This window comes from Salvelinus namaycush, chromosome 39 (genome assembly GCF_016432855.1).
Source record: "Salvelinus namaycush isolate Seneca chromosome 39, SaNama_1.0, whole genome shotgun sequence".
Taxonomy (NCBI): Eukaryota; Metazoa; Chordata; class Actinopteri; order Salmoniformes; family Salmonidae; genus Salvelinus; species Salvelinus namaycush.
Window position 1 is genome coordinate 9,427,841 of NC_052345.1, and position 12,882 is coordinate 9,440,722.

Sequence of the window (12,882 nt, forward strand, 5' to 3'; positions counted from 1 at the left end):
ATAACCTCTTGAGTTACATACAAAGTCTTCTACTTCCTGACTCCTCACAGAAGGAGGAGAGCGTATTGGACGACAGATGACGACGACCAAAGCGGAATAACCACATCCTCGGGCTATGGAAAACTGTAACCTCTGTTTGGGCTCCCTCTTGGAGTCAAAGGTCAGATCGGGGCCAGGGTCACATCAGCACAGTCCTATAGCGGTCAGCTAGAGGTCGGCTGGGGATCGCGACCCGCACAGGACGCACACCCTTTTCACACAGACACTGCTCAGAAGCTCAGAGTCTAGATGTCACCCCCCTGACCCGTTTGGCCATGCGTTTCAACTTTTAAAGGTTCTTCATCTTCTTTCATCTTAGTGATGATTTAGGGCCTAGCCTACAGGCACCAGGAGATGGCTTAATAGTCTCTAGCCTCTCATCATCCATACTCCATAGGGAAGAGGGAAGAGAAGGGTGGGAAGAGAAGGGCGGGAAGAGAAGGGCGGGAAGAGAAGGGTGGGAAGAGAAGGGCGGGAAGAGAAGAGAAGGGTGGGAAGAGAAGGGCGGGAAGAGAAGAGAAGGGTGGGAAGAGAAGAGAAGGGTGGGAAGAGAAAGGCGGGAAGAGAAGGGTGGGAAGAGAAGAGAAGGGCGGGAAGAGAAGGGCGGGAAGAGAAGGGTGGGAAGAGGGAAGAGAAGGGTGGGAAGAGAAGGGTGGGAAGAGGGAAGAGAAGGGTGGGAAGAGAAGGGTGGGAAGAGGGAAGAGAAGGGTGGGAAGAGAAGAGAAGGGTGGGAAGAGAAGGGCGGGAAGAGAAGAGAAGGGTGGGAAGAGAAGAGAAGGGTGGGAAGAGAAGAGAAGAGAAGGGTGGGAAGAGAAGGGTGGGAAGAGAAGAGAAGGGTGGGAAGAGAAGAGAAAGGTGGGAAGAGAAGAGAAGGGCGGGAAGAGAAGGGTGGGAAGAGAAGAGAAGGGTGGGAAGAGAAGAGAAGGGCGGGAAGAGAAGGGTGGGAAGAGAAGAGAAGGGTGGGAAGAGAAGAGAAGGGTGGGAAGAGAAGGGTGGGAAGAGAAGGGCGGTAGAGGAAGTTGTAGTAACATCTTCAAAGTCCTAATTGTGGTTCTTGATGATTGTTTACATTTCTGAATGTCACTCTCAAATATTGACTGAGAAGGAAGAGAAGGGAGGTTGGGGACATGAGAGGAAGTCGTAGTGACGTATTGGCTGACCTTATTTGGATGGTTTCTATAGGTTTCAAATTGTTTACATTTTGTGAATGCCACTGTCGTCACACTGGAATGACTCTTCTATCTAAACTCAGTGTTCCGTTTCGATCTTCATAGCCAGACACCATGTTCTCACTGTTGTTATCCTGGAGAACCTAGACAATTAGCATGCTAGGCTAATCTCTCCCCTACAGCGTTGTTGGGTCAACAGTGCTTTGTCTTTGTTATGACTCACCACCCGCTGGGCTCAGACATCTTTTCAGCATCTAGTTTGGAATTTAATTCTGTTGACTTGTCAACTAGTTGGATATAGGTTCAAATAGGCGTCATTCCGTTACGTTGATGACTTTTTGCAAAATCCAATCAGTTTTCCACGTTGTTTCAACGTCGTCACATTGAATTTTGGGGTTGAAATGACGTGGAAACAACGTTGAATCAACCAGTTTTTGCCCAGTAGATACTGAAATGCAACAACTTCCACTAGTTTCAATAGTCCTGCTTTGCAGGGAAATCAAGATACTATAGTTTCAATGATCATCCTAGAAAGACAAAGAGAATAAGTAATTTGGCATCCAAAGCCCCTATCTTAGCCTTTCCCTCACAAACTCCATAGGCACAGCCAAGCTTAAGACGGAGCTCAATCCTGATCAAACACAGACGTCCTCTCAACATTTAACATAACTCTAAATCCGATTGCTCGTCGTTTTGCCATTGATGCTACTATGAAGGCCATTGGCCCACCTCATATTTCAGATTTAATTAATGGAAAAATAAAAGATCATAACATAATGAAGGTGGAAGATTATCAAAGACTGTGGTTCTTTGCAGAAAGAGGTAGGGAAAGGAGCCTGGGTATGGGTCGGATATTTCTGCTTGACCATGTCCAGCGACGGTGCATGTTTCAAGCTAATCACGTTAGCATTAATAATGAGATAAGGCATTTCCTGACCAAACTGCCAGAGTCTTCTTCTGTTTCATATGGCCCTGGATAAATGTATTTATGATTTCTCTCTGTTTTGTCCTGTAGGTTCGTCCTGGTCTTTGGTTGCTTGGTCCTGTCTGTGTTCTCCACCATTCCGGCTCACCAGGACTTCTCTTCCGACTGTCTGCTCATCCTGGTGAGAAACTGGTTGAAACTAGGCACATGTTCTGACACAGACACAGAAGCTGTTCATCCGCGTGCCTGTTTACAAAGAGTGCAGTGATAGGTGACACTGTGGATAGAAGAAAGCAGTGTCACCTATCGCTTCACAACAGGCAAATACAAAGCGGTAAAGTGTGTTGAGCTTTCACTCAAACTCCTCTTTGCAAAGGGTTCTTCAGATGTCCCCATAGGAGAACCCTTTTTTGGTTTCAGGTAGAACCCTTTTGGGTTGCATGTAGAACCGTCTGAGGAAAGGGTTCTACATGGAACCCAAAAGGGTTCTACCTGGAACCAAAAATAGTTCTTCAAAGGGTTAAACTATGGGGGCAGCCGAAGAAACCTTTAAAGTTGAAGATAGTGTACTATTATTGAAATGCTGCTAGCAGGTCACTATCCGCTAACCGTACCCTGCGATGAGTCAGCACCATACTGTTACAGCAGACTTGAGGGCCGCGAGAGAGAGTGAGCAAAAGGGTCATCAATTGGTCATCATCATTGTCTCTGTATTGCCCTGTTGTTGATGTTGACAGTCATTTACATTGTTGCTGAAATATATTGATATTTGACGCATTATTGTTCAGCAACTGGGAAATAGATGAGTGAGAGATGAGTGTTAATTGTATAGAGCTCAAAAGTGAACTGGAAGAAATGAACTCCAGTCAGTTAGCATGGTAGGCGACCTTGGTTTGTTTACCTTAATGAGGCAGTGAATGAACTGAGAGAATGCACGCAGGGCATTAAAAAACAAATTCAAATTGAAACCCTTATTCAAGGTTTCAAAGACCTCTCTGATGAGAGTAGGCTACCTGTCCTGTTGGGGGAGGACGCAGAGAGCTGTGGGTTAGCAGCGCACTACATTGCTGCCTGCCATAAGAAGAGGGACAGTGTCTGACAGACCAATCAACCTGCACATGTACTCTACTGTATGCTTATTGTTATTGTTGAATGTATGGTTATTTTGACCCTTGGTTATTGTTGTTATTGTTACCGTTGACAATTTTGATTCTTATTATTTTCATATTGTAAATATCAAAAGTAAGCTTTGGCAATATATACGTTGTTACGTCATGCCAATAAAGCAAATTTAATTGAATTGAATTGAGACAGAGACAGAGACAGAGACAGAGACAGAGACAGAGACAGAGATAGAGAGAGAGAGAGAGAGAGAGAGAGAGAGAGAGAGAGAGAGAGTGTGTTCGTGAGTGTGTTTTAGTGTGTGTGTGTGTGTGCATGTGTGAGTGTGTTTTTTTTGAGTGTGTGTGTGTGTGTGCGTGCGTGGCTATGTGTGTTTGTGGGTGCATGCGTGCGTGTGATTATGTCACCAGCGGTTGATACGTGAATTGTGTTCATTAACAAAGAGCAACAACTCCCATTCAAATAATCAAAGATCACATTCTAGGCCATGGGGGTGGATTCAAAGCCACCCAGACGAGATTTCAGAAACAGACCCTGACAAACAAACATCCTAGTACATTTGAAAATATAGAGAGTCTGTCATTGCTCTGGGGCAAGTACAGATAAGGTAACACCCAGTTGGTAGTATAGTGTAAAAAAAAGTTTTAAAAATGTACTCATATTGTTTCCTTTGAGACTCAACTCAATACGACTATGAATCCCTGAGGGAAATTAGAATAGTGTCCTTTTGTAGTCTGGGTGGGCCAGTGACAGTCAATGCGTCGGTCCATCCTTCTGTGCTAGGCAAGTATCTCCATGACAGATAGGAAGAGGGATATCTGTGGATTATCCGAGGAGAAGACGAATCCCTTTATCAAAGCTGGATTCATACTGGATGTCTCCACTCAATAACATAGCCTCTCCAAATGAAATCAGTGTCAACAGGATTAGGCCACCTATTGACGATATAGACACTGGCAGAAATGTATTTGCTCCCAGTCGCTACTCTGAAAACTAGAGATTTGAAACAGCATTCGTGCTCATTTAAAAATCTCATTGCATCCATATGCCTCTTTTAGATCAGACTTGCTAGGAACATTATCTTGGATTAGCATCAGCTGAATTTGAATCATGGTATACTGGGAGCAAATGCTAGCTAGCTAATGTTGTGCCAAGTGATCTAATTACCTATGTTGACTCAGTGTTGACATGTAGCATGCTAATGGTGCATGGCATATTTTAGGTTGACACTGAATTCAAAGGTATTTTACATTATATACATGCTACTCACAGGAAGTAGACCACTTTAAGTCATCATTCAATCATTCAAATCATGAATCTGTTTCAATGTCAAGAAAAAGCATGCCACTTTAATATGTTGGAAATTGGATGATAAATAATTTCTCGTACTTTCAATACAATGATGAAACTGATATAAACAGTTAGACCTATCTACAAGTGTGACACCTATTTGTAGATTTGTAGCAATTGCTTAGTCATTGTGTATCACTTTCCCCTGACTTCCTGTTTTGTCACTTCCTGTAGGAGTTTGTGATGATCGTGGTGTTTGGGCTGGAGTACATCATCAGGATCTGGTCGGCCGGCTGCTGCTGTCGCTACAGAGGATGGCAGGGTCGCCTCCGTTTCGCCCGGAAGCCTTTCTGTGTCATAGGTGAGCTATAGACTAGATGACTTATAAACACTTTTTATGAATGTTTTTTCGAGGGATGAGAAAAGGTTTACAACCTTCAGTCGATGGTTCAGTAATGAGAAGTGTTTAAGTTAAAGAGTTTTACAGGTAATCATTGACTTTTTCCTCTTTTATGACAATCGATGACCTCTCAGTTACTTTATTTCCTACTTAAAAGCGAGAAGTCAGTTTCCTGACTGCAAATCAATATGGCTATTCACTAATGGTTTTACCATAGGAATGTGACTTCCGAGTTCAAAGAGACCTATGGGTAAAAGGATATGCAGTGTAATTGACCATAGGAACACACACACACAAACACAATAGACCATAGTCCTCTGGCGTGATGTTTTAGCTGGGGTGTTTGAGGCTCTTGTGATTCTTAACAGAAGACTTAGGGTCGACTGACTATGTAAATAGGCCTCTCCATTAACCGTCTTCAAACCTTTCCAGTGTTTAGACATAGTCATCTGCCCTTCTCAGATGGCCACCGTACTTCAGGGAGGGAGAGTAGAGGCTTACCAGTCACGCTAAGTCATCAGAGCTAGCATCATCATGCTCTCTGAGCTGGCTAATGTCATGTCGAGAGAGAGAGCGGGAGAGAGCGATAAAGATAGAGATAGAGATAGAGAGATAGAGATAGAAGATAGAAAGCGAGAGAGATACAGAAATTAGACCGATACAGATATATACACTACCGGTCAAAAGTTTTAGAACACCTACTACTTCTTTATTTGTACTATTTTCTACATTGTAGAATAATAATGAAGACATAAAAACTATGAAATAACACATATGGAATCATGTAATAACCAAAAAAGTGTGAAACAAAAAATATATATATTTGAGATTCTGTCATAAGTTATATTTACATCCATAAACTATACTGTACATAGACATTAATACACTTAGTTTGAGGTGGCGATTGTATAGATTAGATTTCATAAACATTAATATGCAGACATGAAGGCATGTGACATCTTTACATAAGTACACATAGACATTCATAGAAGCTACAGTAGAAGTCGGAAGTTTGCATACACTTTAGCCAAATACATTTAATCTCAGTTTTTCACAATTCCTGACATTTAATCCTAGTAAAAATGCCTGTTTTAGGTCAGTTAGGATCACCACTTTATTTTAAGAATGTGAAATGTCAGAATAATTGTCACGCCCTGGCCATAGAGGCTTTTATTCTCTATTTGGTTAGGCCAGGGTGTGACTAGGGTGGGCATTCTAGTTTCTTTATTTCTATGTTTTCTGTTTCTGTTTTGGCCGGGTAGGGTTCTCAATCAGGGACAGCTGTCTATCGTTGTCTCTGATTAGGAATCATACTTAGGCAGCCTGTTTTGCCACCTTAGTTGTGGGTAGTTGTCTGTGTTAGTGGCCTGTATAGCCCTAGTCAGCTTCACGTTCGTTTTTGTTGTTTCTTGTTTTTGTCGGCGACATTTATAAAATAAAAAGAAACGTACGCTTACTACGCTGCACCTTGGTCCGGTCATTTCCCTGACGACGTTCGTGACAATAATAGTAGAGAGAATGATTTATTTATCACATTCCCAGTGGGTCAGAAGTTTACATACACTCAATTAGTATATGGTAGCATTGCCTTTAAGTTGTTTAACTTGGGTCAACGTTTCGGGTAGCCTTCCACAAGCTTCCCAGAATAAATTGGGTGACTTTTGGCCCATTCCTCCTGACAGAGATGGTGTAACTGAGTCAGGTTTGTAGGCCTCCTTGCTCACACACGCTTTTTCAGGTCTGCCCACAAATTTCTATAGGTTGAGGTCAGGGTTTTGCGATGGCCACTTCAATACCTTTGGAAGTATGCTTGGGGTCATTGTCCATTTGGATACCCATTTGCGATCAAGCTTTAACTACCTGAATGATGTCTTGAGATGTTGCTTCAATATATCCACGTCATTTTCCTTCCTCATGATGCCATTTATCTTGTGAAGTGCACCAGTCCCTCCTGCAGCAAAGCACCCCCACAACATGATGCTGCCACCCCCGTGCTTCACAGTTGGGATGGTGTTCTTCGGTTTGCAAGCCTCCCCCTTTTCCCTCCAAACATAACGATGGTCATTATGGCCAAACAATTCTATTTTTCTTTTATCAGACCAAAGGACATTAATCCAAAAAGTACGATCCTTGTCCCTATGTGCAGTTGCAAACCGTAGTCTGGCTTTTTTATGGCGGTTTTGGAGCAGTGGCTTCTTCCTTGCTGAGCAGCCTTTCAGGTTATGTCGATATAGGACTCGTTATACTGTGGATATAGATACTTTTCTACCTGTTTCCTCCAGCATCTTCACAAGGTCCTTTGCTGTTGTTCTGGGATTGATTTGCATTTTTCGCACCAAAGTACGTTCATCCCGAGGAGACAAAACGCGTCTCCTTCCTGAGCGGTATGGCGGCTGCGTGGTCCCATGGTGTTTGTTTGGTCCCATGGTGTCCCATGGAAATTGCTCCCATCCTTAACCGTCTCTATTCAGAGTATCTAGTTCAGCCTTAACCATCTCTATTCAGAGTATCTAGTTCAGTTTCTGGCCTGTGTATGGTTGTTTGTTGTCAGTCTGTCTGAATCTCTCTCTCTCTATATATATATATAGATATAGATACTCTGAATAGAGACGGTTAAGGCTGAACTAGATACTCTGAATAAAGACGGTTAAGGCTGAACTAGATACTCAGAATAGAGGCGGTTAAGGCTGAACTAGATACTCTGAATCGAGACGGTTAAGGCTGAACTAGATACTCTGAATCGAGATGGTTAAGGCTGACTAGATATTCTGAATAGCGACGGTTAAAGCTGACTAGATATTCTGAATAGAGACGGTTAAGGCTGAACTAGATACTCTGAATAGAGACGGTTAAGGCTGAACTAGATACTCTGAATAAAGACGGTTAAGGCTGAACTAGATACTCAGAATAGAGGCGGTTAAGGCTGAACTACATACTCAGAATAGAGGCGGTTAAGGCTGAACTAGATACTCTGAATTGAGACGGTTAAGGCTCAACAAGATACTCTGAATAGAGATCGTTAAGGCTGAACTAGATATTCTGAATAGAGACGGTTAAGGCTGAACTAGATATTCTGAATAGAGACGGTTAAGGCTGAACTAGATACTCTGAATTGAGACGGTTAAGGCTCAACTAGATACTCTGAATAGAGACCGTTAAGGCTGAACTAGATACTCTGAATAGAGATGGTTAAGGCTGAACTAGATACTCTGAATTGAGACGGTTAAGGCTGAACTAGATACTCTGAATTGAGACGGTTAAGGCTGAACTAGATATTCTGAATAGAGACGGTTAAGGCTGAACTAGATACTCTGAATAGAGACGGTTAAGGCTGAACTAGATACTCTGAATAAAGACGGTTAAGGCTGAACTAGATATTCTGAATAGAGACGGTTAAGGCTGAACTAGATATTCTGAATAGAGACCGTTAAGGCTGAACTAGATATTCTGAATAGAGACGGTTAAGGCTGAACTAGATACTCTGAATAGAGACGGTTAAGGCTGAACTAGATACTCTGAATAGAGACGGTTAAGGCTGAACTAGATATTCTGAATAGAGACGGTTAAGGCTGAACTAGATACTCTGAATAGAGACGGTTAAGGCTGAACTAGATACTCTGAATAGAGACCGTTAAGGCTGAACTAGATATTCTGAATAGAGACGGTTAAGGCTGAACTAGATACTCTGAATAGAGACGGTTAAGGCTGAACTAGATACTCTGAATAAAGACGGTTAAGGCTGAACTAGATACTCAGAATAGAGGCGGTTAAGGCTGAACTAGATACTCTGAATCGAGACGGTTAAGGCTGAACTAGATACTCTGAATCGAGATGGTTAAGGCTGACTAGATATTCTGAATAGCGACGGTTAAAGCTGACTAGATATTCTGAATAGAGACGGTTAAGGCTGAACTAGATACTCTGAATAGAGACGGTTAAGGCTGAACTAGATACTCTGAATAAAGACGGTTAAGGCTGAACTAGATACTCAGAATAGAGGCGGTTAAGGCTGAACTACATACTCAGAATAGAGGCGGTTAAGGCTGAACTAGATACTCTGAATTGAGACGGTTAAGGCTCAACTAGATACTCTGAATAGAGATCGTTAAGGCTGAACTAGATATTCTGAATAGAGACGGTTAAGGCTGAACTAGATATTCTGAATAGAGACGGTTAAGGCTGAACTAGATACTCTGAATTGAGACGGTTAAGGCTCAACTAGATACTCTGAATAGAGACCGTTAAGGCTGAACTAGATACTCTGAATAGAGATGGTTAAGGCTGAACTAGATACTCTGAATTGAGACGGTTAAGGCTGAACTAGATACTCTGAATTGAGACGGTTAAGGCTGAACTAGATATTCTGAATAGAGACGGTTAAGGCTGAACTAGATACTCTGAATAGAGACGGTTAAGGCTGAACTAGATACTCTGAATAAAGACGGTTAAGGCTGAACTAGATATTCTGAATAGAGACGGTTAAGGCTGAACTAGATATTCTGAATAGAGACCGTTAAGGCTGAACTAGATATTCTGAATAGAGACGGTTAAGGCTGAACTAGATACTCTGAATAGAGACGGTTAAGGCTGAACTAGATACTCTGAATAGAGACGGTTAAGGCTGAACTAGATATTCTGAATAGAGACGGTTAAGGCTGAACTAGATACTCTGAATAGAGACGGTTAAGGCTGAACTAGATACTCTGAATAGAGACCGTTAAGGCTGAACTAGATATTCTGAATAGAGACGGTTAAGGCTGAACTAGATACTCTGAATAGAGACGGTTAAGGCTGAACTAGATACTCTGAATAGAGACTGTTAAGGCTGAACTAGATACTCTGAATAGAGACGGTTAAGGCTGAACTAGATACTCTGAATAGAGACTGTTAAGGCTGAACTAGATACTCTGAATTGAGACGGTTAAGGCTGAACTAGATACTCTGAATTGAGACGGTTAATGCTGAACTAGATATTCTGAATTATGACGGTTAAGGCTGAACTAGATACTCTGAATTGAGACGGTTAAGGCTGAACTAGATACTCTGAATAGAGACGGTTAAGGCTGAACTAGATACTCTGAATAGAGACTGTTAAGGCTGAACTAGATACTCTGAATAGAGACGGTTAAGGCTGAACTAGATACTCTGAATAGAGACTGTTAAGGCTGAACTAGATACTCTGAATTGAGACGGTTAAGGCTGAACTAGATACTCTGAATAGAGATGGTTAAGGCTGAACTAGATACTCTGAATAGAGACGGTTAAGGCTGAACTAGATACTCTGAATAGAGACGGTTAAGGCTGAAATAGATACTCTGAATAGAGACGGTTAAGGCTGAACTAGATATTCTGAATAGAGACCGTTAAGGCTGAACTAGATATCCTGAATAGAGACGGTTAAGGCTGAACTAGATACTCTGAATTGAGACGGTTAAGGCTGAACTAGATATTCTGAATAGAGACGGTTAAGGCTGAAATAGATATTCTGAATGGAGATGGTTAAGGCTGAACTAGATACTCTGAATTAAGACGGTTAAGGCTGAACTAGATACTCTGAATAGAGACGGTTAAGGCTGAACTAGATATTCTGAATAGAGACGGTTAAGGCTGAACTAGATACTCTGAATAGAGATGGTTAAGGCTGAACTAGATACTCTGAATAGAGACGGTTAAGGCTGAAATAGATACTCTGAATAGAGACGGTTAAGGCTGAACTAGATATTCTGAATAGAGACCGTTAAGGCTGAACTAGATATCCTGAATAGAGACGGTTAAGGCTGAACTAGATACTCTGAATTGAGACGGTTAAGGCTGAACTAGATATTCTGAATAGAGATGGTTAAGGCTGAACTAGATATTCTGAATGGAGATGGTTAAGGCTGAACTAGATACTCTGAATTAAGACGGTTAAGGCTGAACTAGATACTCTGAATTGAGACGGTTAAGGCTGAACTAGATACTCTGAATAGAGACCGTTAAGGCTGAACTAGATATTCTGAATATAGACCGTTAAGGCTGAACTAGATATTCTGAATAGAGACCGTTAAGGCTGGCTGTAATATGCTGTTGGGTGTGTCCTCCTCTGGCCTCTCCCCTTCTTAAGTATTTGTCCGTCTTAATCCTGCCTCCTAAGCTGCTTACCCCTTTCCCCTCCTAGCCAAAACACACACCCTAGGATACCTCTCCAATCATCCCTCTACCAAAACACGTAGGGTCACTGGCTGGACACAATCCCCCTCCAGCTTCCACTACAAGTAGCCACTACTAATAAACCTATTTTTACTGGTTAGACACTAGGAAGTATGGCCATCATGAATATCTTAAGCATTGCTGTTACTTTATCATAATTTATTGTCTGTTTCTCTCTGTAAAATTCCTCCCTTGACCTGCTTATGTCAGCCCTATTGTGTTGAATGACTGATCAGCTGGCCTATTACAATCATGGAGTACTGTCTGTATGAGGGCATGTGACATTGCCAATAACTCAATCTATTACGCATCAACTAATGGCACAAGGCAAGGCTGGAGACAGATTATAATGACAATCACCATGATAATCACCATGACAATCACAATGATAATCACACTGAGCTGCTTGAGGGAGGTTTATCATCCTATTTTCCTCTCTCTCTTTCCTTCTGTCTTTCACTCTCTCTCCCTCTCTTTTTGTATTTTTTTCCTGTCCCTCCTTTTGTCCCTCCCTTCCTTCCCTTCCTCCCCCCCTCTCTCTCTCGTCTCCCTCCCCCACCTCTCCACCCTGAGAGTATGTATCAACATTGTGTGTCTGAGTGTGTTGTAGTGTGCTTTGACAACTCTAGATGGGTCTATAAATTCTCTCCCCTATACAGTCAGTGGTAAGAGTATCCATAACTGTCAGCCCGATACACCCCAGTCATTACTGTCTGGGCCGATCCATTAGTCTCTGGAGAGCGGGGGTGTCTCACTCAGTGACGCTCAACAGCCATAAATTAAACGCAATGAGCCAATTCCATCTTTAAGTGTTCCGAGCAGGTGATTTGTCCTGTGAAGTCATTGAAAGATCGTTAGAAGGAGATATTTCAATGCAGATGTGGTCCCCAGAGCCCAGATGAATGGAAACAAACAGGACAGCTCATAAACTGGATGAATAGCTCTCATTGGTAGGTTCAGTCAGTGGTGGGTTCCCATCAGCCAATGGGGTTGGCATACAGGAAGAATGTTTATTGAAATGCGTTTGACTGAGAACATATTTGTCTGAAAACCAGCTTATGTATCTTACATTGTGGTTTAGGTAGAGGATGCTGATTGAATGTGTTGGTTTATGTGGAGGACATTGATTGACTGTATTGATAGAGGATTGCTCACACTGTAGTTTTGCACCATGAGAAATCACTGGCTCGATGCCAGCTAAACTTTTCTGCTGATTGAATGTGAAAGTACTTGATTGTGACAAGACATGGTGACGACAACACGGGGATAATGAATTTGTCAGTGAAAGGATTGGAGCTAAATGTGGTGATTTTGACCTCTTGGTGTCCTTACCACCCCCATGTTTATGAATGAGAGAGTCCCCTCAATGACCCATAGACACACACACACACTCGCACACACACTCCTGTGGGAGCTGTAGTCGCTCTATCAGGCAAGGACTCATATGCGACCCGGCCCAGAGCCCAGCCCAGCCCAGCCCAGCCCAGCCCAGCCCAGCCCAGCCCAGCCCAGCCCAGCCCAGCCCAGCCCAGACAGACAGACAGACAGACAGACAGACAGACAGACAGACAGACAGACAGACAGACAGACAGACAGACAGACAGACAGACAGACAGACAGACAGACAGACAGACAGACAGACAGGAGAGGAGAGAATGTGTTGGCTGTATGCTGACCAGGCAGTCCAGAGGCAATTGGGCTGCTAACTGTTAACGTCATACCAAGAGCTGTCCCCTGTCCAAGTCCCA

At 42.7% G+C, this 12,882-nt stretch overlaps 1 protein-coding gene across 1 annotated transcript in view; it reads left to right on the plus strand.

Annotated features, from left to right (window-relative positions):
- Positions 1-12,882, plus strand: part of LOC120032672 (potassium voltage-gated channel subfamily KQT member 5-like) — a 133,732-nt gene that overhangs the window by 94,170 nt on the left and 26,680 nt on the right. The window contains exons 2-3 of the mRNA XM_038978869.1: positions 2,224-2,314; positions 4,780-4,906. Coding sequence (XP_038834797.1) covers positions 2,224-2,314; positions 4,780-4,906 — 218 coding nt within the window. The remainder of the gene's footprint in view (positions 1-2,223; positions 2,315-4,779; positions 4,907-12,882) is intronic.